Source organism: Clarias gariepinus, chromosome 20, assembly GCF_024256425.1.
Source record: "Clarias gariepinus isolate MV-2021 ecotype Netherlands chromosome 20, CGAR_prim_01v2, whole genome shotgun sequence".
Classification (NCBI taxonomy): Eukaryota; Metazoa; Chordata; class Actinopteri; order Siluriformes; family Clariidae; genus Clarias; species Clarias gariepinus.
Genome location: NC_071119.1, coordinates 22,070,722 through 22,092,708, shown reverse-complemented (window position 1 = coordinate 22,092,708; position 21,987 = coordinate 22,070,722). Strand labels below are relative to the sequence as shown.

Below are 21,987 nucleotides of genomic sequence, written 5' to 3'. Positions count from 1 at the left end.
CATGTTGCTACCATCATTAGCATGTTGCTAACTTGATATTAACATGATTAGCATGTTGCTAGTATCACTCCAGTGTTTTGTGTTTTTGTGATTGTATTCCAAAACCGCTGATTTTGCTTAGATTTTTCAATCGCAAGTCTCAAGAGTTATGAAAAATAATGCTAGGTAACGGAAACACCTGAAAAAGTTCTGGAAAACTAAACAGCCTATCTTCACAACTATGATGAGAAGAAAATATTTTTTATTGCTTTTTAAGAAGATTATACATTCCTGATGAGTTTGTCTTGCTTCTACGGTCACTCTACCTTTACTTTGTCTGAGTTAGAGGTACACGTACATATTTGCACAATTCAAAATTGTGAAAAGTAGAAAAATATATGGAACGTATGGTGCTTTATACAATTTAAATGGTTAATGGAATCTAACTAATCTGACAAAATCATTAAGGTGTTAAAGAAACCATCCACACTAAAACCAAATATGAATTAAAATGCACAAATTATAAAAACAAACCATTTTTAAAATGAGCACATTGTGTACATTTAAATGTTCGCCAACCTCTTTATTTAGGATCAGTGTTAAGAGATGTTACATGTGGGTCATTTGAAGAGCACCAGAATTGATTCAGAAGAAAACACTGAAGAAATTCCCCTCCCCTGCTTTCAGAGTAGCGTCATCGCAGAACGGCGGAGGAATGAACACGGACGGATCCTCGATCCCACGAATGTTGTTAAAAAAGCTGAAACAATCAGATAAGACAGGATTTGTGAAATGGATAAATGTGTTTTGGTGTATGGATATTAGCAATATAAGCAAAGCCTGGCTTTCTGAGTACATTGTTTTTTTTTAATAATCTGTTTATTAATGTTCTCTCTCTCTCACACACACACACACACACACACATGCTTACCTGCCAACAATCAAGTCAGTTTTTGGAACACTGTAAAGTAAACCTACAGGAAAGCAGCCAAACTCTGTGAATGTCATGGCATACCAGCCTAGAGTAAAGGAAGGAACACCCGCTGTTAATGAGAGTAAATTAACAATTTCCCATATCAAGCTTTTTTATACAGTTCTTTTCATATAATCTATAACTAAGTCCCATATCATGCAATGCACACAACAGTTCTACACTACATAATGGATATATGTGTTATTCTTTTATTTATATATGATGGTAAAATGTTGCTGTTCCTCTATACTCCTACAGGTGGCGTGGTCTGAACTATTCACATTAGCAAGCAGCACAATAATTGTAACAACAACAAAAAATCAGGATGTTTATAAAATCATAATACTTACAGCATCGCAATACTAATCAAATTGGCACCTACTGTGTGTATCGTGTTAATGTCGTATTGGTTGGTCCCTGGCGATTTACATCTCTAGTACATACTGTTTTGAATTTATAATGCTTCCACACAACGCCATATTGCAACCATCAAAATGTTCTTGATCCACTAGGACTGAACAAACAGAATAACTCTATAGAAGCCAAAATGGATGTAGCTGTTGATGGAAACTTTAACCTCAGGGGTCTGTGATGGCACTAGAACCAGTTTAGGAGCAGATTAAATACTCTTACTCACTCACTCACTCACTCACTCACTCACTCATCGTATATACCTCATTATTCTGTGTACAGGATCGCAGGGTGTCTGAAGACATTTAGTGCATAAGGTGGTGTACACCCTGTACATGGGGCCAATCCATTGTAGGCCCCACACTTACACTCACATGATTTCACACACTACTGGCAATTTGGGAATGTCAATTAGCCTAACCTGCATGTCTTTCGTTGGTAAAAGAAACCCTCTAGGCACAAGGAGAACTTACAAACTCCATGCCCACAGACCCTGAGGCAGGAATCGAAACCCAGATCCTGGTGGTGCGAGGTGACAGTGAGAACCACTAAGCCACTGATCCACTGAATCAATTGATATTTTACCACTGTTTTAGCATTTTTATCACACAAAGTGTCAATGTTAATACCTGGTTAAGGTCAAGGTTTCTTTTTGTGTGGTATTTGTACCTTTAACCTCAGGTAAGTCTCCAGTCCATGAGTTGGCGAGCACACCTTCACCAGGTGCAGAGAGACTCCCCAAAACCACCTGACCAAGAAGAGTGGAGTTGGCCGGGATCTCCATCGGGTGGAACTCGTCAATCAGCGCCTGCTTTTGGCACGTCCTATGTTTATAGTCGATCTGGTACATCAATTTCTGATAAGAGAGTGAACAAGATACAACATCAGCTTTAGTAGGCGTGGTTTTTTTCTTGCCCCTTGCTGATAAGAGAGTGAACAAGTTAGACTTTGTTAGAGAACATTAGTGAACAAACAGCATCATGAAGCCCACGGAACACAACCAGACTGGAGGGATAGAGTTGTGAAGTTTAAAACACCCTCTAAAACAGAACTGTTGTTTATCCCTTGTGACTCATCCCCATGTCAAGACCTTGTGATATCCCTGGACAACAACCAAATCACTCCTTCAACCACTGCCCGCAATCTTGGGGTAACCGTGGACAATCATCTGTCATTTTCCCCACACATCGCTAACCTTACTCGCTCTTGTAGATTTCTTCTTTACAATATCAGAAGAATTTGCCCATTTCTTTCTACACAGGCTACTCAGGTGCTTGTTCAGTCCCTTGTTATTTCAAGACTGGACTACTGCAACTCACTCCTGGCAGGCCTGCCTCTGTCCACGATTCGTCCTCTGCAACTGATCCAGAATGCAGAAGCACGTCTTGTTTTTAACCTTCCCAAGTTTTCCCACACCACCCCACTTCTCCGCTCCCTGCACTGGCTTCCTGTAGTGGCCCGCATCAAATTCAAAACACTGATGCTTGCCTACAAAGCTAAAAATGGCCCAGCACCCACTTACCTCTCTGCGCTAATTACACCACGCACTGCACCACGTTCCCTCGGATCCTCCAGCACTGCTCGCCTCATCCCACCATCTCTCAGGGATCGAGGGCGGCATTCATCCAGGCTCATTTTTGTTCTGGCACCTAGGTGGTGGAATAAACTTCCTCTAGATGTCCGTGCAGCTGAGACTTTAAACGACAACTCAAGACGCACAAAAACAAACCCTCTTTCCAGTTGTGTTGGACTAATGGCACTTAGTTATTAACCTAGTTAACCCAGTGAGAGTATGTATCCAATGATGTAAACTTTTAAGCACTTTTTGTAAGTCACTCTGGATAAGAGCGTCTGCCAAATGACTAAATGTAAATGTACATGTAAGTTTAAAGCAGGGTTAGGTTATAAAAAAATATCCCAAGCTTTGAACATCCCATGGAGCACTGTTAAACCCATCATCCTAAAATGGAAAGTGTATGGCACAACGGCAAGACATGGCCGTCTACCAAAACCAGGGGTAGGCAAGTAAAGAGCAGCAGATTTGCAAATTTCAGCTTAAAAAAAACTCACCTGTCTGTAGCCTTAGTAATCCTAAAGACCATGATTAGTTTGTTCAAGTGTGTTTGATTGGGGTTGGTGCTGAACTCTGCAAGATTGCGGCTCTCTCTGCAGAACTGAACTTGCCTACCCCTCACTTAAACTAACAGGCCAAGCAAGGAGAAGATTAATAAGAAAAGCTGCCAGAAGACTCATGATAATTCTGGAGGAGGTGCAGAGATCCACAGCTCAGGTGGGAGTTTCTGTCCACAGGACAACTATAAGTCCTGCACGCCAAAATGTGGCTTTTATGGAAGAGAGGCAGGAAGAAAGCCATTGTTGAAAGCCAAAATAATTCCTGTTTGCAGTTTGCAACAAATCATGTGGGGCAGAAGTATGAATTCATGCCAAGAAAGAGCGTCACAGATGAGAATGAGATTTGAGAATGCTGATGAAGAAGTATAGAGAAGGTGAGAAAGAGTTGCATTGTGTGTTTGTAGATCTAGAGAAAAAATATATGACAGGGTGCCCAAAGATAACTGTCGTATTACATGAGGAAGTCAGGAGTGGCAGAGAAGTATGTAAAGAACAGTGTTAGAGTGGCTGTGTGTAAGTACGACTAACTGGTTTAAGGTGGAGGTGGGACTGCACCAGGGGGCTTAGCCCCTTCCTGTTTGATGGACAGATTGGTTAGTCACTATAGTCCTAATGAACTATGATATTTGCAGATGTGTACAGATTCTGATCAACAGCAAGAGTAGGGGGCAGCTTGAGATGAGAAAAGATGATGAAGATCAGTAGGAGCAAGACAGAGTTCATCTGTGTAAATAAGAGAAAGGGTTGGGGAAAGGTACAGTTGCAAGGTGCAGAGGTAGGCAAGCTAAAGGAGTTTAAATATTTAGGATCGACTGTCCGCAGCAATGAAAAGTGTAGTAAAAAAGTGAAGACGAGAGTGCAGTCAGAGTGGCATGGATGGAGAAAAGAAGTAGAAGTGATCTGTGACAGAAAGGTGTTGACAAAAATAAAAGGGATAATTTACAACATGGTAGTAGAACCAGCAATGTTGTATGGTTTGTAGACATTGCTGCTGACAAAAAGACAAGAAAACAGAGCTGGCAGAGCTGAAGATGCTGCGATTTGCTTTGGGAGTGACAAGAATGGACAGGATTAGGAATAAGTATATTAGAGGGACTGTGCAGGTTGGGGACAAAGTTAGAGAGGCCAGAATAATATGGTTTGGACATGTGCAGTGGAGGGATGAGGGGTCTATGGGGAGCAGGATGTTAGAAGGTGCCAGGCATGGGGAGAAGAGGAAGGCCCAAGAGAAGATTTATGGATGTGGTAACAGAGGACATGCTTGAAGTTAGAGTGATGAAGGAATATGTGGTAGACAGAGTTAAATGGAGACAAATGTCCTCTGTGGTGACCCCTAATGGTAGAAGCTGAACGAAGAAGAAGAAAAAGAATAGATTGGCTAAGGGGTAAAAAACAAAGAAGCAAAAATTACCATTAGCGCTGCAACAACCTAAGAGTATTGCTCAGAATAATGTGTCAGGGGTTTGTCTAGTGTATCTAGCCCAGAGGGCAACTTATCATGAGCTAGCTAGCTAACAACCCTAGCAACCGACAGCATTTGGCAAATTTTGCAGATGTTACTTTTCTTTATATACTCTTAATTAAGCTAGCATACTTGTTAAAAAAAAATCCAGATTTCCAGGATTCAGATTGCTTAGAGAGGAAGTACCTTTATGTTCCTTACTGTTTTATTTTCTTTCTCAATTACATTCTTTAGAATTGTCATAATTACATAATATGAGGATGTGTGTTTGTTCCTTAATTAGCTTTAGCCAGATATTCTGGCTACTTTACAAACAATTACTGCTTAATGCTTGTTAATTAATTTTATCAGCCAGCTAAGACATTAGCTTAAATGAGCAGTCGCCATATGACATTAGCTTATGTAGCAAACACACTGTAGTGTTGTTGATTGTATTAGACATAAACAGTATCTTGTACGTAATATGGACTGCTTAACAGACAGTTACGTACAGTTTTTGTACATCCTGTAGCTGGGAACAAATATTAGGCAAAATTTAAGCTTTAGTATTTGGACCTCTTTAATGTGGTACCTGAAAGCCGTGTATGTCTTTGTGTATCTGTGTTACCTCTTGATAAAGAAGCAGAGCATCTATAACTTCGGTATGATTCCCAGCCATTACAAACTCTCGGATGCGGATGCGCTTTAATATAGCATCGTAGGATTGCTTCCCAAGTCCCAGGAAATCGCCATTTTGAGCTACCTGAGAATGAAAAGAATAAAATTATATTATATAAATGATATTATATCATGTCATATTATATTATATTATATTATATTTTATACAGATACTATACTGTATATGTATAAGGTGGTATCAAAAAATTCCGAGACTAGTTCTGTAACACGCCAACAGAGGGCAGCACAAGGCTGCTCACGCTGTTATAGGGAGCACCAACTTTTGTAAATCAGAGTCCCAAAAGTACATCCTGTGTACACTGAAAGCTCTGCAACTAGTGCTATTCTGAACATCTGTGATTTCATCATGGACAGCAAAATAGAGCAAGTTTGACATGATTCAAAAGTTCATGGCAATGCTGCAATGAGTCGTTCAAGGTGTTTTGAGTGGAAGATGACAAGAGATTAAGAATACCTATAAAGTTTCTACATTCAGCAACTTATGCATGATAATTATCAGAAAACTTCTGCACTCATTCTATTCTCCAGATAACAAAAACATATTAATAATAATTAATTAATAGAAAATAAACTTTTTTAAATCCACATGATATATACAGTAGGAATAAAGGAATATAGGATTCTGCATTTAAGGTACATTTGTTTTATTTACATGCTAGCTAGAAAAACCATTAGCCTCAGTTTTACACCAGTGTATGCATGCTCTGCACCCTTGCATCCCAGTTATATAGTAGTAGGCTAGTATAAACATACATATTTTGACAACAATGATACTAAATAATGGCAGACATGATCCGTACAAAATCCGTAAATTTTGTGTTGGCAAAGAAATTAAGAAAGGAAAAAGATGGCTAAGAAATTAAAAGTTTACTCACCACACTAAAGCTTCCCTCGAAGAGGGGAGGACTTTCTGTAAATGAATAAATTCAGACATTCGTTATTTATTTATACCCAAATACACTGCACTATATGGCAGTCAAGTCTGTGTGTCTATTTACCTTCACGTTTGGCAGAATGAATGTTGGATTTTATAAAGTATAGTAGTCAAAGGCATGCCGGAAGAAAGGAACGGATATAAATACCGTAACCTTAACATTCCTGTCAGCACAAACTACTTTGGCATTCTACTCCAAATTATCTAGAAATCCCATGTGAATAGGAGTAATTTATTAACTACACAAACCAGCCCTTGAACAGCTAGTGTGTTGTGTAGTTGATTACAATAGAAGCATCACTGCACAAATGTGCGTTTGTGTAAGAAATATTAATGTTAATGTCTTCAGATTGGTGCATTAATAAACAGAAACTTTAGAGAATGATTTTGTGCTTTACAATAAAACGCAGGTTTTATTTTACAAAAAAGAAATATACCAAATTTAAGATTTTCCCCTGATAAAAAACACTCTTTAATAAACCTATGAGTTGATCTTGTTCAGAATCAATTACTTACTGCATGGACGAGGTTGCTGAGCCAAGCAGCCTCCGGCCACGAACACCAACAGGGCACAACACAACCAGAGCTGCATGTCTTCCAACTAAAGTTTTTGAAGTTGCTTGGATTGTGTTCCCTGCTTCCTTATATAAGGCCTCATTAAAACCAGCACACTGTAAACTCTCACTTCCTGATTTCCAGTCACATGTGTACTCTGTGTGTGAAATGTAATCATCTGCCTTTGTACGCATCAGGTTACATCTTGTGTAATCTGAGTTTCCTTGTGATATTGCTTAAAATTGAATGATTGATTGCATTACATGGATAAATATAGAAGGAAAACATTTTAGTAGTTTTAATGGGAAAATGAGGAAGTGAAGGGGTTTTAGGGAGGGAGGGATGGAGGAGGGGGAAGAAGGGGAGGAAAAGAGTGAGGACCTGGGGCAGTGGCACTTTTCAAAAACAGCAAGTTGAGTTGATGCCAAAATGCTCAATTTTGGTCTCATCTGACTTGGCTGCAGTTGCTCAATGGTTCAGGACTGGAATTTCCTACAAGTCTACCTGAGCCTCCAATAACTACCTGGACTCCATATTAACATTAATTAACATCAACTGTTATAGCTGAACTGCCTGCCACCTAATACACAGTATGAATGCAGATCAATCCCTGCTATCCGTTATCACCCAAAGGAGGATGGGTTCCCTGTTGAGTCTGGTTCCTCTCAAGGTTTCTTCCTACTACCATCTTAGAGTGTTTTTCGCCACTGTCGCCCTCGGCTTGCTCATCAGGGACTATCTAACTATTTTGATTTATACACATTCACATTCCATACAAACTTAAATAAATCTGTTGATTGTGTAAAGCTGCTTTGCGATAATGACAATTGTTAAAAGCGCTATACAAATAAAATTTTATTAAATTGAATCGAAAATCTGTCCACAGCAGTTTCTCTCAATCCTTCTTTGTTCATTGACTAACTTTAGACAGGCCTGTTCATGTGCCTGAGCAGGAGGACCTTGACCTTGTTGTGTTACCAGTGGTTTCTTTGGTGTCTTTGGTCTAAACTTCCTTGAGATCATTTACAAGCTCCTTCTGTGTAGTTTTGGGCTGATCCTTCACTTTTCTCCTGACCATCCTTACCCCATGAGGCAAAATCTCATGGAGAAAGGAGTAAGGACGTGCACATGCAGGTCTGGGGGCAGTGCTCAGCTGGCGGGTAGGCACTCAGCTTGGGAGCAAAAGCAGTGGCAAGAAATGGCTCTCATAGACAGCCATGCTTGCAGATTACTTAACAGCACTTGCTAAAGTCGCTGCCAGCTGGCCCATTGATAAATATTTCCTGTCAGCCGTGCCAGATTTAGCATCTGGTCATTAGGTTTGACTGTCTATGCCGCTCCATGACCTAAATGAGTTTTTGCTTGAGCGATATAATTTGGGTCATTGTCATGCTTGGAGACCCATCCACCACCCATCTTCAGGAGGTTCTCATCCAAAATTGTACAATACATGGCCACGTCCTTTGGCCCATCAATGCGGCAAAGTCCCCTGAAAATTAAGAAACAGCTCCAAAGCATGATCTTTCCACCTTCATGCTTGACTGTAGGAATGGTGTTCTCAGGGTCATATTCAGCGTTTTTCCTCCTCCAAAAACAGCAAGTTGAGTTGATGCCAAAGAGCTCAATTTTCGTCTCATCTGACCACAGCACTTTTTCCCAATCTTCAGACAGGCCTGGACATGTGCCTTCTTGAGCAGAAGGACCTTGCAAGGTCTTCTTCCAGGGAGCTCCAGGGCAAAAGCAATTGATGGTTATTTTGTATTTGTTCCATTTGTGAATAATCGCTCCAACAGTTGTCTCCTTCTCAACAAGCTTCTTGCTGATGGTCTTGTAGCCCATTTCAGCCTTGTGCAGGTCTACAATCTTGTCCCTGGTGTTTTTTAACAGCTCTTTGTTCTGGCCCAGGGTGCTGAGGTTTGAATGGAAGACAGAGATTCTGTGTACAGGTGTATTATACACAAAATGAATTGCCTTCTTAAATTAATCTGTGTACCACATAAACAAATGACCAGTCTATAGGAGCCAGAATGATTGTTTGTTGGTAGGGAATTAAATACTTACAATATTGTTACAATATCTTAAATATAGTTACAATATATCTTAATCTATATACAATACGATCTCTCTCTCTCTCTCTCTCTCTATATATATATATATATATATATATATATATATATATATATATATATATCTTACAATAGCTTATTGCAGTTGCAATAGCAACTGTGCAATAACACCATTTTGGACTGAGCAATAGGGCAATTTGCTTGGAAGTATAACTGCTGTATTCTTTTTCATTTGTATTTATACTGTTCTGTCCTTACTTTATATTTGCATGTTTTTCTTTGCTGATAGAATTTTTTTCCGCTGTGGGGCGAATAAACATATATCTTATCTTATCTTATCTTATCTCATCTTATCTTATGTTTTTTTACTCACGTAAATGCACTGAATTCATAACATTTATATAATGTGTTTTTTTCTGGACTTTTGATTGATATTATATCTCTATTCTTTAAAATTATAGACTCAATTATTTGTAAAATGGGCAAACTTTAAATGTCTACAGGGGATTAAATAATTATTTTCCTTGACTGCAAACATGATACCTTACTTTGAGTCTTTTTCCTTTATACTTTTTCCTTTTGATATTTTTTGACATATATATATATATATATATATATATATATATATATATATATATATATATAGCTATATAAAACAGACACAGGCAAAAAATTACTTGCTTCCCCTTGCTGCATGTGTCTAATCTATTTAAATCTATTAAAATCAAAGGACACTGAAATTGGTCAAGTCATGAGGACACTGAAAGTGGTCAAGTCATGAGCTAAAACAGGAATCAAAACCTAGTGTCTATCATACAACTGACTGGAAAATCAAACAGAATTAACACATTATGTAAAAGAAATACTCATAAATTGCAGACTTCCCAGTTATTTAGAGGAAATGTAACAGAACAATGTAGTCTTTCTCAATTGATACACTCATACAGAGGTGTCAAGTAACGAAGTACAAATACTTCATTACCTTACTTAAGTAGAAATTTTGGGTATCTATACGTTACTGGAGTAATAATTTTTTAGCCAACTTTTTACTTCTACTCCTTACATTTTCACGCAATTATCTGTACTTTCTACTCCTTACATTTTAAAAATAGCCTCGTTACTCCTATTTTATTTCAGCTTGTAATTCAAAAAACAAACAAACAAAAAAAACACTTGGATAAATCGCGCCACCCAGATGGAGCGAATTTGATTTTGGTTGGATGAGAAGTATAAACATACCATTCCGACACCCTATTGGTTGCTACGCGATCCATCGCACCTGCACATGACGTCACGTCACACACTCCAGCAAGGACGTTTGAATAAATTAGCATTTTCGGTTGATAAGGTTGTGATAAGTAGATGAAGATGTCCGTGATAGAGACTCAAGATTCAATTGAGTTCCGTTAAAAAATACAACAAAAGAACAACACACTTTTCTTTTCTTTTTTTTTTTAAATGAGGTGTTAGTGCAGTATATAGGCCCGTGGCACAGGCTAAGCTTTTATCCTTAATGCTTTTCCCCCTCACGTTACTTTTACTTTTATACTTTAAGTTTTGAAACCAGTACTTTTACACTTTTATTTGAGTAAAAAGCTTAAGTTGATACTTCAACTTCTAAAGAAGTCTTTTTAAACCCTAGTATCTATACTTCTACTCAAGTGATGAATGTGAATACTTTTGAACCACTGATCATATACTTTCATATGCCATCCATCTGTTCATTTATCTATCCACAGTACTTTATTTATAGTTACAATTTTTATTGTTGTCCTTCATAAAAACGGTTAGTTCGAAATGATGATCTGATTGGATGAAAGTCATTCCATGAGTGGTAATATAGAACATAGCAGCACTGGGACATTTAACGATACAGTACCAGTCAAAAGTTTGGACACATCTTCTATTTACATGGTCTTTTCCTAATTTTCTTTCCGCACTGTAAAACAATGCTGAAGGCGTCCAAAATATGCAATAATTTTCTTTGAACAGTTGATATTCAGACGTATCTGCTACTTACTGTATGATCTATAAATCTTTCATAACGGCTTTTCGTAACTGCTGTTTGTTACTGTAATTGGTGATTTCTGAGGCTAGTGACTCTAAACGAACTTCTCCTCTGCAGCAAAGATAAGTTTTGGTCTTGTTTTCCTGGAAAGGTCTTCATGAGAGCCAGTTTCATCATGGTGCTTGATGGGTTTCGCAAATGCACTTGACACAATATAGTTCTTGCAAAAACTGTTCCAGAATAGCTGACCTTACAACAACAACTGATTGTTGCTGTTACTCAACAACCTAATGCTTTTTGTGTTATTTAAAATTTTTGAAATCTCCAGGATTGTTCTAGAATGTAGAAATTATAAAAAACATTGAATTTAAAATGTAAAAAGTAGATCTGTATGGTCCCCTGGAAAGAGTAGAGAGCACATATGTGTTAGTGATGCACTTTCAGCAAGAAAACACATGTGATAATGTTATTTCATCTTATACAACATTTTCTCCTCAATAACTGCTTCTAAGTCATTCTGAATTGCCCATGTTGTTCTGTCCATGGCTAACGCAAGCTTCAAAGACAATTAACTTCTAGGCTGAATCATAAATACCTCCATAACCCCTACCCAAGACACCATATGGTGTAAGAAACAAAGAATTGTATATCCTACATAGTGCACTTTTCTATTTAACACTATTTGGGATTTAACTCTGGAACCTGGAAGTTAACATAACTGATGTTCTAAAGCAGAATAAGTGGAAATAAAAGTACTTCAGGACTGTCCAGAACCCCCATGGTTTATTCTCCTCACCTTTTGGCTGCATAGAACTTGTAAGAAAACTACTTTCATGCTTGTTCATTACACTGTCAGTTGTCATCTCCGCCAATCACCGTTAGATAGTGCTATCATTCGCTAAAGGATATGTGTTAGTTTAGCAAAATGAGTGGTTAAATAAATGATCATAAAATGTTTATAATAAATGTTGTTTGTACTGTAGAACTGTTGTATAAAAGCAATTAAATATATATATGAGGATGTACAAGTCTTGTCATTTTATTATGTACTAGCAGCTTGTTTGCTAGTATTCTACTACCCCAAATCAGAAACATTTGGGACAGTATGGAAAAAAAAGAAAGTAGTGATTTCTAACTTGTATTTCATTGCAGACAATAAGAAGACAAAATATTCCATGTTTTGTCTGGTCAGCTTCATTTCGTTTGTAAATATACATCCTTTCCTGTCATTCAGACCTGCAAGACATTCTAAAAAAGGTTGGGACAGGAGCAATTTAGGGCGAGTAATGAGGTAAATTGGTTAAATAATGATGTGATTTCAAACAGGTTATGTCAGCAGGTGATTGTAATTATGATTTGGTACAAAAGCAGCATCCAAGAAAAGTCTAGTACTTTAGGAGCAAAGATGGGCAGAGGATCGCCAACAAATACGTGACAAAATTATTGAAATGTTAAAAAATTTCCCAATGTTTTTCAAAGAAAGATAGGAAGACATTTGGATATTTCAAATTCTTCAACAGTGCGTAACATAATTTAAAGATTCAAGGAATCTGGAGAAATTTCAGTGCGTTTCAGCCTAAGCTGAACAACCGTGATCTCCGATCCCTCTGGCGGCACTGCATGAAGATATTAAGCGATATCACCACATGGGCTCAGGACTACTTTGGCAAACCTTTGTCAAGGACCACAATACGTAGTTTCATCCACAAATGCCAGTTATAACTGCACTGTTCCATAAGGAAGCCCTAACAATTTCCAGAAGCGCGACTTCTCTGGGCTCAGAGGCATCTGGGATGGACCATCACACAGTGGAAACGTGTACTGTGGTCAGATAAATCAGTATTTCAGGTATTTTTGAGAAGAAATGGACGCCGTGTGCTCCGGGCCAAAATAGAAAAGGGTCATCTAGTTTGTTACCAGCAACAAGTCCAAAAAGTCAGGGTCTGCCATAGGGTTGGGTACCGAAAACCGGTTTCAATACGGCACTGGTACCTATATAACCGGTATGTACCAGACCGAAACAGAACGCGAATTTCGGTGGCTCATTTTGGTGCCACCTAAATGCCTGAACTTTCAAATGAATGACGCAGTTGTAATAAGCATCAGATTCATCAACACACATGATCGCTAGTAAAATTTAAATACTGCATTAAAGGGGTGTCAGAAATGATCGGAAAACAAAATTTTTTCCTTAATTAGAAAAATCTTGAGAACTTCGGAAAGCTTTGATAATACAAATCCAAAACATTGTTGAAGTACTGCTACTATTTTATTTTTGTAGATAAAAAGTTTATTAGATAAGACAAAAAAAATTAAAAGCACAAATCATCAGGAAATGAGAAACCATCCGAGATGTGCGTGAATGCAGCAGCTAGCGTTACACTCGCTCTGACGGCAACAGGAGGTCTACCGCTATCTTAGCTTGATAAATTAAACAACTTTCGTTAAAATGCCTAAAACTAAATGATTGAAAGTGGCTATATTTCACAAGAAAGGATTCCGACACCATGACGTGCAGCAAATGTTTTACAGCAGTTGCGTGTAAAGGGGGAAACATGGGCACATGGAGTAAACTTAAAAGCTGAAGGGGGCACACATGCTGACAAATGGTCAAGCGATTTGTAAAATACTGATTTACCATTGCAAAGAAGGCTAATTTGACTAAGGAGAATTTTATTTATTTATTTTCAATAAAAATTTATTCTTGAGTCATCTACCATCATTTTGTGGCTTTTGTAAAGTATCGGTTCAGCCACGGTTTTGGTGTTTTGTTTAAAACGTTTTTTACTGTTTTAAAAGTATCGATTTGTCACCGGGATTCGAAAAAAACCCAAACAATACCCAACCCTAGTCTGCCATGATATTGAGTTGTTTCAGTGCCCTTGGCAAAGGTAACTTGCACTTCTGTGATGGCACAATAAATGCTAAAAAGTACATAGAGATTTTGGAGCACAATATGCTGCCTTCAAGAAGATATCGTTTCCAGGGACGCCCATGCATATTTCAACAAGACAATGCAAAACCACTGCAAAATGTGCTTTAAATTGTGCTTTATAATGCACACATTATAAAGTCCTGGCTGTGAAGGAAGAAGATACAGGTACTTGACTGGCCTGCCTGCAGTCCCCACCTGTCTTCAATAGAGAATGTGTGGCGCATTTTAAAGGTTAAAATGCGTCAAAAAAAAAAAACGTACTGTTGCCCACCTTAAGACTTGTTTGCAGGAAGAATGGGACAAAATTACACCTTGAAACGCTTAATTACTTGGTGCCTTTTAAGTGTTGTGAAAAGGAATGGCAACATTACAAGTGGTAAATGCTTTTACTTTTTTTAAAACGTGTTGCGAAAACCAAAATTGAAATATGTGTTTATTTTGAAAAAAATAATAAAATTTAATTAAATAATGTGCTGGTAATAGTAAATTAAGAAATCACTACTTAATTATTATTTTTTTTTTTTTGCGTTTTCCATACTGTCCCAACTTTTTCTGATTTGGGGTTTAAAAAACTGCTGTTTTCATATGTTATCATATTGGTGCATCCTTTCTGTTTATACAAATTAATGTAATGCACTAAACACCTAGTTTAAATGATGATTAAATTTAAAAACAAGTACATTATTTATTCACTTGCTTGTTTCTTCAGAAACACACAGAAAGGACCAAATCAACATGAAGCTGCAGCTTTTTTTTTTTCTTTTCATTTTACACACGCAAAATTAAAAAGATAAATTATTTAAATGTGTGTGTGTGTGTTTTTTTTATTGTAAACACACTTTAACTAACATCATGTAACCTCTGGCTCATGTAGATCTGTGTAATGCAATGTTTAATGACGTTTCCATTTGAACTTAAATGAAAGTTGAAAAAACTAAACAACCAGTCTTTAAAACTGTGATGAGCAAAGAAAAGCTTTTTTATTGCTTTTCAACTAAGTGCAATATATATTTTTTACGTTCCAGATGAGCTTGTTTTGATTCTACTGTCACTCTGGCTTTATTTTGTCTGAATTAGAGATGCACATAAATATTAGCAGAGCCAAAATTAAGAAAAGTGGTGCTTTTAATAATCTAAATAATTTGACAGAACCATTCCAGTGTTAAAGAAACCATCTACACTGACTAAAACCAAATATGAATTAAAATGCACAAATGAAAAGAACAATTAAAATGAGTACACTGTGTACATTTAAATGTTTGCAAAAATCTTTATTTAAGCTCAGTGTTGAGGGATGTTACATGTGGGTCATTTGAACAGCAACAGAATTGATTTAGAAAAAAGCACTGAAGAAATTCCCCTCCCCTGCTTCCAGAGTAGCGTTCTGGCAGAACGGCGGAGGAATGAATACGGACGGATCCTCAATCCCACGACTGGTATTAAAATAGCTGAAACAATCAGATACAGTACAAAAGGATGTGTGAAATTTATAAACCATTTTAGTGTATGGGTATTAGCATATTAAGCAAATCCTGGCTTTTTCTGTACAGTATTAACATTCTCTCTCTCTCTCTCTCTCTCTCTCTCGCTCTCTCTCTTTCACTCACACACACACACACACACACACACACACACACTTACCTGTTAACAATCAAGTCAGTTTTTGGCAAAATGTACAGGACAGATACAGGAAGGCAGCCAAACTCTGTGAATGTCATGACATACTGGCCTACGGTAAAGGAAGGAACATCCGCTGTTAGTGAGAGCATCAATAATTAAAATAACTATTTCATATATTAACCTTTTTAAACAGCTCTTTTTTTTCATTTTATTATATTAACTAAGTCTTAAATCATACAACCCATACAACATTTCTACACTACATAATAGAGATCAGGGAAATACAATGATTCAGTGTTTTTTTCATTTATATATGTTTGCATTTGAGGTGGTAAATTTTTTTTTATACTTACGGCATCACAATACTAATTGTATTGGCCCACCTAGGTATCGTAATAATATTATATCAGTTGGTCCTTGGTGATTCCCATCCCTACTATATACTGTTTAGAACTTAGTAGAAAATGTAGTAGGAATTAAGGGTACAGCCCTCTCCTGGCTCAGATCCTATTTGACCGATCGGTATCAGTATGTAGACTTAAATAGTGATTATTCTGAATATTCTCTAGTGGAGTTTGGTGTTCCACAGGGTTCAGTTTTAGGCCCACTGCTTTTTCCCTTTACATGCTTCCTCTGGGCAACATAATCCGTAATCCATGGTATTAGTTTTCATAAACCAGCTTACTAAGTTGAGCAATGTGTGCAGGACATAAGAAATTGGATGCTAATTAACTTCCTTTTGCTTAATCCAGATAAGACAGAAGTTCTAGTCATAGAACCGCATACAGCTAGAAGTAAGATTCTAAATTGCTCTGTAACTTTAGATGGCCTTTCTGTTCCATCAAGTGCAACAGTAAAAGACCTTGGTGTGATTATAGATTCCAGCCATTCATTTGAAGCTCATGTAGATAGCAATCTTTCATCTCAGAAATACTGCCAAGATAAGAAATATATTGTCGCTAAACGATGCAGAAAAACTAGTTCATGCTTTTATCACCTCTAGGTTGGACTATTGTAATGCATCACTGTCTGGTTGTTCAACTAGGTGCATAAACAAGCTTCAGCTAGTCCAGAATGCAGCAGCGAGAGTCCTCACTAGAACCAGAAGATATGAGCACATCACACCTATCTTATCTTCACTTCATTGGATCCCCGTGAAATTTCGCATTAATTTTAAAATACTACTTTTGACATATAAAGCATTAAATGGTCTCGCAACGTCAGTATCTGAATGAACTGCTAGTGTATTATGATCCGCCACGCCTACTTCGATCAAAGGATGCAGGCTGCTTATCAGTACCGCGTATTATGAAAACTACAGCTGGGGGCAGAGCTTTTTTTTACAAAGCCCCAAAATTATGGAATAGTCTTCCAAATAGTGTTCGGGACTAAGAAAAAACTAAAAAAGGCTAAATAGGCTAAAAACCTATTTATTTAATTAAGCATTTTTATAAATAGATTAGCCTTAGGTAAAGGAGCAGATCTGGGGGACTCATGGACGTAGAGTATTATGGTGAACTGGTATGTTTAGATGCTGTCCTCCCCACTCTCATTGATCACTCAGGTTTTTTTGACGGTGAGGTGATTGGTTGCTTTACATCTCAGGGAGCCCTCATGTCTGTGTTTCCTTCTGGCTCTCCCTTTTAGTTATGCTGTCATAGTTAGTCCTGCCGGAGTCTCTGCTTGCACTCTACAGTAAATATACATCATATGACTGTGACCAGACCTAAGTGTTAATTAACGTCAACTGTTATGCTGAACTGCCTGCCAACTAACACACAGTATGAATGCAGATCATTTCCTGCTCTCTGTTTCACCCAAATGAGGATGGGTTCCCTGTTGAGTCTGGTTCCTCTCAAGGTTTCTTCCTACTAACATCTCAGGGAGTTTTTCCTTGCCACCGTCGCCCTCGGCTTGCTCACCAGGGACTATCTGACCATTTTGATTCATACACATTCAAATTCCATACAAACTTAAATAATTCTTTTGATTGTGTAAAGCTGCTTTGGAACAATGCCAATTGTTAAAAGCGCTATACAAATAAAATTGAATTGGATTGAATTGAATAGTAGACTACTAATGCTTTCACACATCACCGTTTTGCAACCACTGAAATGTCCTTGATCCACTGGGACTGAACAACCAGAATAATTCCATTTTATAGAAGCCAAATCAACATGAATCATCTGTTGTTGGAAAACTTTAAGCTCAGTGGTCTGTAAGGGCACTACATCTGCTTTAGTATATTTATTACACACACATTGTTAACGTTGACACCCATTTTAGGTCAAGGTTACTGCATGGTGAGTGCATTTGTACCTTCGACCTCGGGTATCCCTCCAACCCATGAGTTGACGAGCACACCTTCATCAGGTGCAGAGAGACTCCCTAACACCACCTGAGCAAGAAAGGTAGAGTTGGGTGGGATCTCCATAGGGTGGAACTCAGACGTCAGGGCCTTCTTTTTGCACATTTGTTGTTTATAGTCCATCAGGTACATCAATTTCTGATGAGAGAGTGAACAAGATACAACATCAGCTTTAGTAGCCGTGGTTTCTTTCTTGCCCTGTTGCTTTTATCTTATGTAGATTATTTTATACTTTCCTTAAATAACCTTTATAACAGTAAAATGAGGAATGGAAAGCAATTAATTATATGCCCTCTCGTTACAGTACTCGAATGGCCTAAATTGGTTCACTGTACATTGCTTTCTAAATATTATTAAATCATATGACTTACTTACTGTATTCAAATTTACTACATTCATAATTAAAAATAATGATTGATTTAATCTTGGAAAACATTGTGATGTGTGTTAATCATGCGATTTTGAAAGCTAACTAAAATACAGCTCTTTTGTGAAGCCCTCAGAGGTTTGTTAGAGAACATTAATGAACAAACAGCATCACGAAGCCCATGTGGGAACACACAAGACAGGTCAGGGATAAAGTTATGGAGAAGTGTGAAGCAAGGTTTGGTTATAAAAAAATATCCCAAGCTTTGAACATCCCACTGGGCACTGTTTGATCCATCATCTAAAAATGGAAAGAGTATGGCTACTGCATACCTACAAAGACTGACCAAGCTGTCCACCTAAACTAAAAGGCTGGTCATGGAGAGGATTAATCAGAGAAGCAGCTTCTGTGGGAGAATCTGTCCAAAGCACAACTATAAGTCATTCACTTTACAAATCCCCCCTTTATGAAAGAGAGGCAAGAAGAAAGCCATTGTTTATAGAAAGCCATAAAAAGTCCCACTTGCAGATTTCCGAAAAGCGCTGTGGAGTAGCAGTTTGAATTCAGAGCAGGTTGGTTGATAAATAAGGTTAAACAAGAGTCCCATGGACTATGATGTTTGCAGATAACGTTGTGATCAGCAGCAAGAGTAGACAGCATGTTGAGAAGAGTCTAAAGAGGTGGAGCAATGCACTGGAGAGACGATGCATGAAGATCAGTAGGAGCAAGATGGAGAGTATATGTGTGTGAATTAGAGAAGGTATGGGGAAGGGGCAGTTGCAAGGAGTATAGATAGGAGTATATTTAGGATCAACTGTCCAAAGCAATGAGGAGTGTGAGAGAGAAGTTAAAAAGAGAGTCCAGTCAGGGTGGAATAGTTTACAGAAGAGTAGCAGAAGTGATCTGAGGATAAATTTGCTTTGGGAGTGACAAGAATGGACGAGGTCAGAAATGAGTATATTTGCGGGGCAATGCAGGTAGTATGGTTTCATGGAGGCCAGATTAAGGTGGTTTGGACATGTGCAGAAGAGGGATGAGGGGTATATCAGAGGAGAATGTTAGAGCGGGAGCTGCCAGGCAGGATGAGAAAAGGAAGGCCCAAGGTTTAAAGATGTGGTAAGGGAGGACATGCAGAAGGTTAAAGTGAAAAACAAAGACAAATGTTCTCTATCTAACTTTTACAGAAGAAGAAAGAGTGAAAAAAGAAGAAGCTCCTGTGTGTGTCCTTGTGTATTTGTGTCTGTGTTACCTCTTGGTAGAGAAGCAGAGCGTCCATAACTACCGTATAATTCTCAGCCCTTAAAAGCTCTCCTAAGCGGATGCGTTGTAATTGAGCATCGTAGGAGTACTTCCCAAATCCCAGGTAATTGCCATTTTGAGCTACCTGTGAAAGAGAAAATGAAGAAAGAGAACTATGTTTATTAAATCAAATAAAAATAAAATGGTAAATGACTGTATATAAGAGGTAGTATCAAAAAGTTTGGGTACTAGTTTTGTAACATGGCAACAGATGGCAGCACACGGCCGCACATACAGTCACAGGGAGCACCAAACTTTATAAGTCAGTATGCCAAAAAACATTGTCCTGTGTACATAAGGAGTTGTGCTATTCTAACCTCATGCATTACCACGTCTGCTATTTCATCATGGACAGCAAATTAGAACAAAGAGCAATGTGGGATCAAAAAGTTTCAAGATTAGCTCTCTTTACAAGAATTGCATTCTGCAATAGATTTTCCCCAATGCAAGAGAGATTAAGAGAGATAGAGAAATTGCTGGACAAAGCATCACTAAATAAATAAATACTGACATTTTTGACTGGACTGAATTTACATTTCTCTCTGCAGAGAAGTTGGCAGTTGATGCCAAGTGCCATATCTGAGATTGTAGTCATACAGTATGTGTCCTCTGCTGTAATCATTTTATAAGAAAAATATTGATATTCCTGAAGTCTCATTTCTACTGGAATTCAGCTTCCATAAAAAATGAAGAGACTGCAGTTATAAACTAGTATATGCATGCTCTTTAATGGTAAAGATATTGAGAAAGGAAGAAGAACTAAAAAGTTCACAACACTCACCACACCAAAGTTTCCCTCAAGGAGGGGACCACTTCCTGTAAATAAATAAATGCAGGGAGTAATTATTTATTCATACCCAAACACATTGCCTTTATGACAGTCATGTCCATGTATCTTTTTATTATTTTTAATGTCTGATTTCCTGAAGGATAGGCATGCAGGAATATTAAATTATATTCACAAACCAGCTCGTGGAGATCAAAGATGTTGTGTAGTTGATAAGTATATAATGTAAGCTTGAAAAGATAGTTCATAAGCCAAGCCAAGTATAACCATGGAAGCAAAATTAATTAATAATAAGGACGGGATTGTGTGATGAATAATAAAAGCTTCAAATTAGAGCATTAAAATACAAGGAATAATTGTGTTGCTTTAAAATCAAACCTAGGTTTTATTATTATTTTATTTTAAAAAGGAATAGACAAAAAATGTACAAAAATAATAATAATAAATTACTCTCTAGCACACCTAAATTGATCTTGAACAGAATCCATTACTTACTGCATGGACGAGGTTTCTGAGCCAAGCAGCCTCCGGCCACAAACACCAACAGGGCACAACACAACCAGAGCTGCATGTCTTCCAACTACAGTATGTACGAACTTGTGTAGATTGTATTCCCTGTTTCGTTATATAGTGCTTCATTCAAACCAGCACACTGTAAACACACTCTCAATTCCTAGTTTTCAGTCACATGTGTACTCTCTATGTGAAAGGTTATCATCTCCCTTACAGTCTTGTCTTGTGTAACCAGAGTTTTTTGAGTGTTACTGCTTTAAGATGTAATACTTGATTGCGTTAAATGTAGGAGGAAAAATATTTCATATGCGGGAAGAATTTGTAAAGAACTTCTGTTTTGTGCTCACACAAAATGGGCTTACACACAAAATATCCCGTGATTGTATAATGACAACCATGATGTCATTGTCAGTTATTCTGGAAACAGGAGTCTTAAGTCGAGGCAACAGAATTTTCCCTTTTAGCAGCTTTGTCGTAATGGCTTTATTACACGTTATAAAAAAAATTTAATGAGTAAAATAAATATTTGGTTTTACTCAATCTGAGTAAAACCAAAGTGCTGTTCATCCCTGATGGTTCAACCCCGTGTCAGAAACTTGTGATCTCCCTGGACAACAATCAGATCACTGCTTAAATTAGCCAATGCCCTTAATTTTGGGAAAACTGTGGACAATCATCTGTCATTTTTTCTACACATCGCTAACCTTACTCACTGTTGTATATTTCTTCTTTACAACATCAGGCGAATCCACCCATTTCTTTCTTCACAGGCTACTCAGGTGCTTTTTCTGTCCCTTGTTATTTTAAGACTGGACTACTGCAACTCACTCCTGGTAGGTCTGTCTCTGTCCCCCATTCGTCCTCTGCAGCTAATCCAGAATGCAGCTGCACATCTTGTT

At 37.7% G+C, this 21,987-nt stretch overlaps 1 protein-coding gene across 3 annotated transcripts; it reads right to left on the bottom strand.

Annotated features, from left to right (window-relative positions):
* Positions 1 to 224: 224 nt before the first annotated feature.
* Positions 225 to 21,226, bottom strand: LOC128508397 (ependymin-like). Of its 3 annotated transcripts, none has more exons than XM_053479719.1 (6): positions 21,071 to 21,164; positions 6,512 to 6,546; positions 5,566 to 5,700; positions 2,033 to 2,219; positions 911 to 998; positions 225 to 739 (listed from the first exon to the last, which is right to left on the bottom strand). In XM_053479719.1, the coding sequence occupies exons 1-6, from the start codon at positions 21,144 to 21,146 to the stop codon at positions 625 to 627; spliced, it is 636 nt and encodes a 211-aa protein (XP_053335694.1). In that variant the 5' UTR covers positions 21,147 to 21,164; the 3' UTR covers positions 225 to 624. The 3 variants fall into 3 exon arrangements, with proteins under 3 accessions (XP_053335694.1, XP_053335693.1, XP_053335695.1); XM_053479718.1 differs by lacking the exon at positions 21,071 to 21,164 and adding an exon at positions 7,087 to 7,221; XM_053479720.1 differs by lacking the exons at positions 225 to 739; positions 911 to 998; positions 2,033 to 2,219; positions 5,566 to 5,700; positions 6,512 to 6,546 and adding exons at positions 15,391 to 15,582; positions 15,776 to 15,863; positions 18,074 to 18,260; positions 19,739 to 19,873; positions 20,570 to 20,604 and having other exon boundaries at positions 21,071 to 21,226.
* Between the last annotated feature and the right edge of the window lie 761 nt (positions 21,227 to 21,987).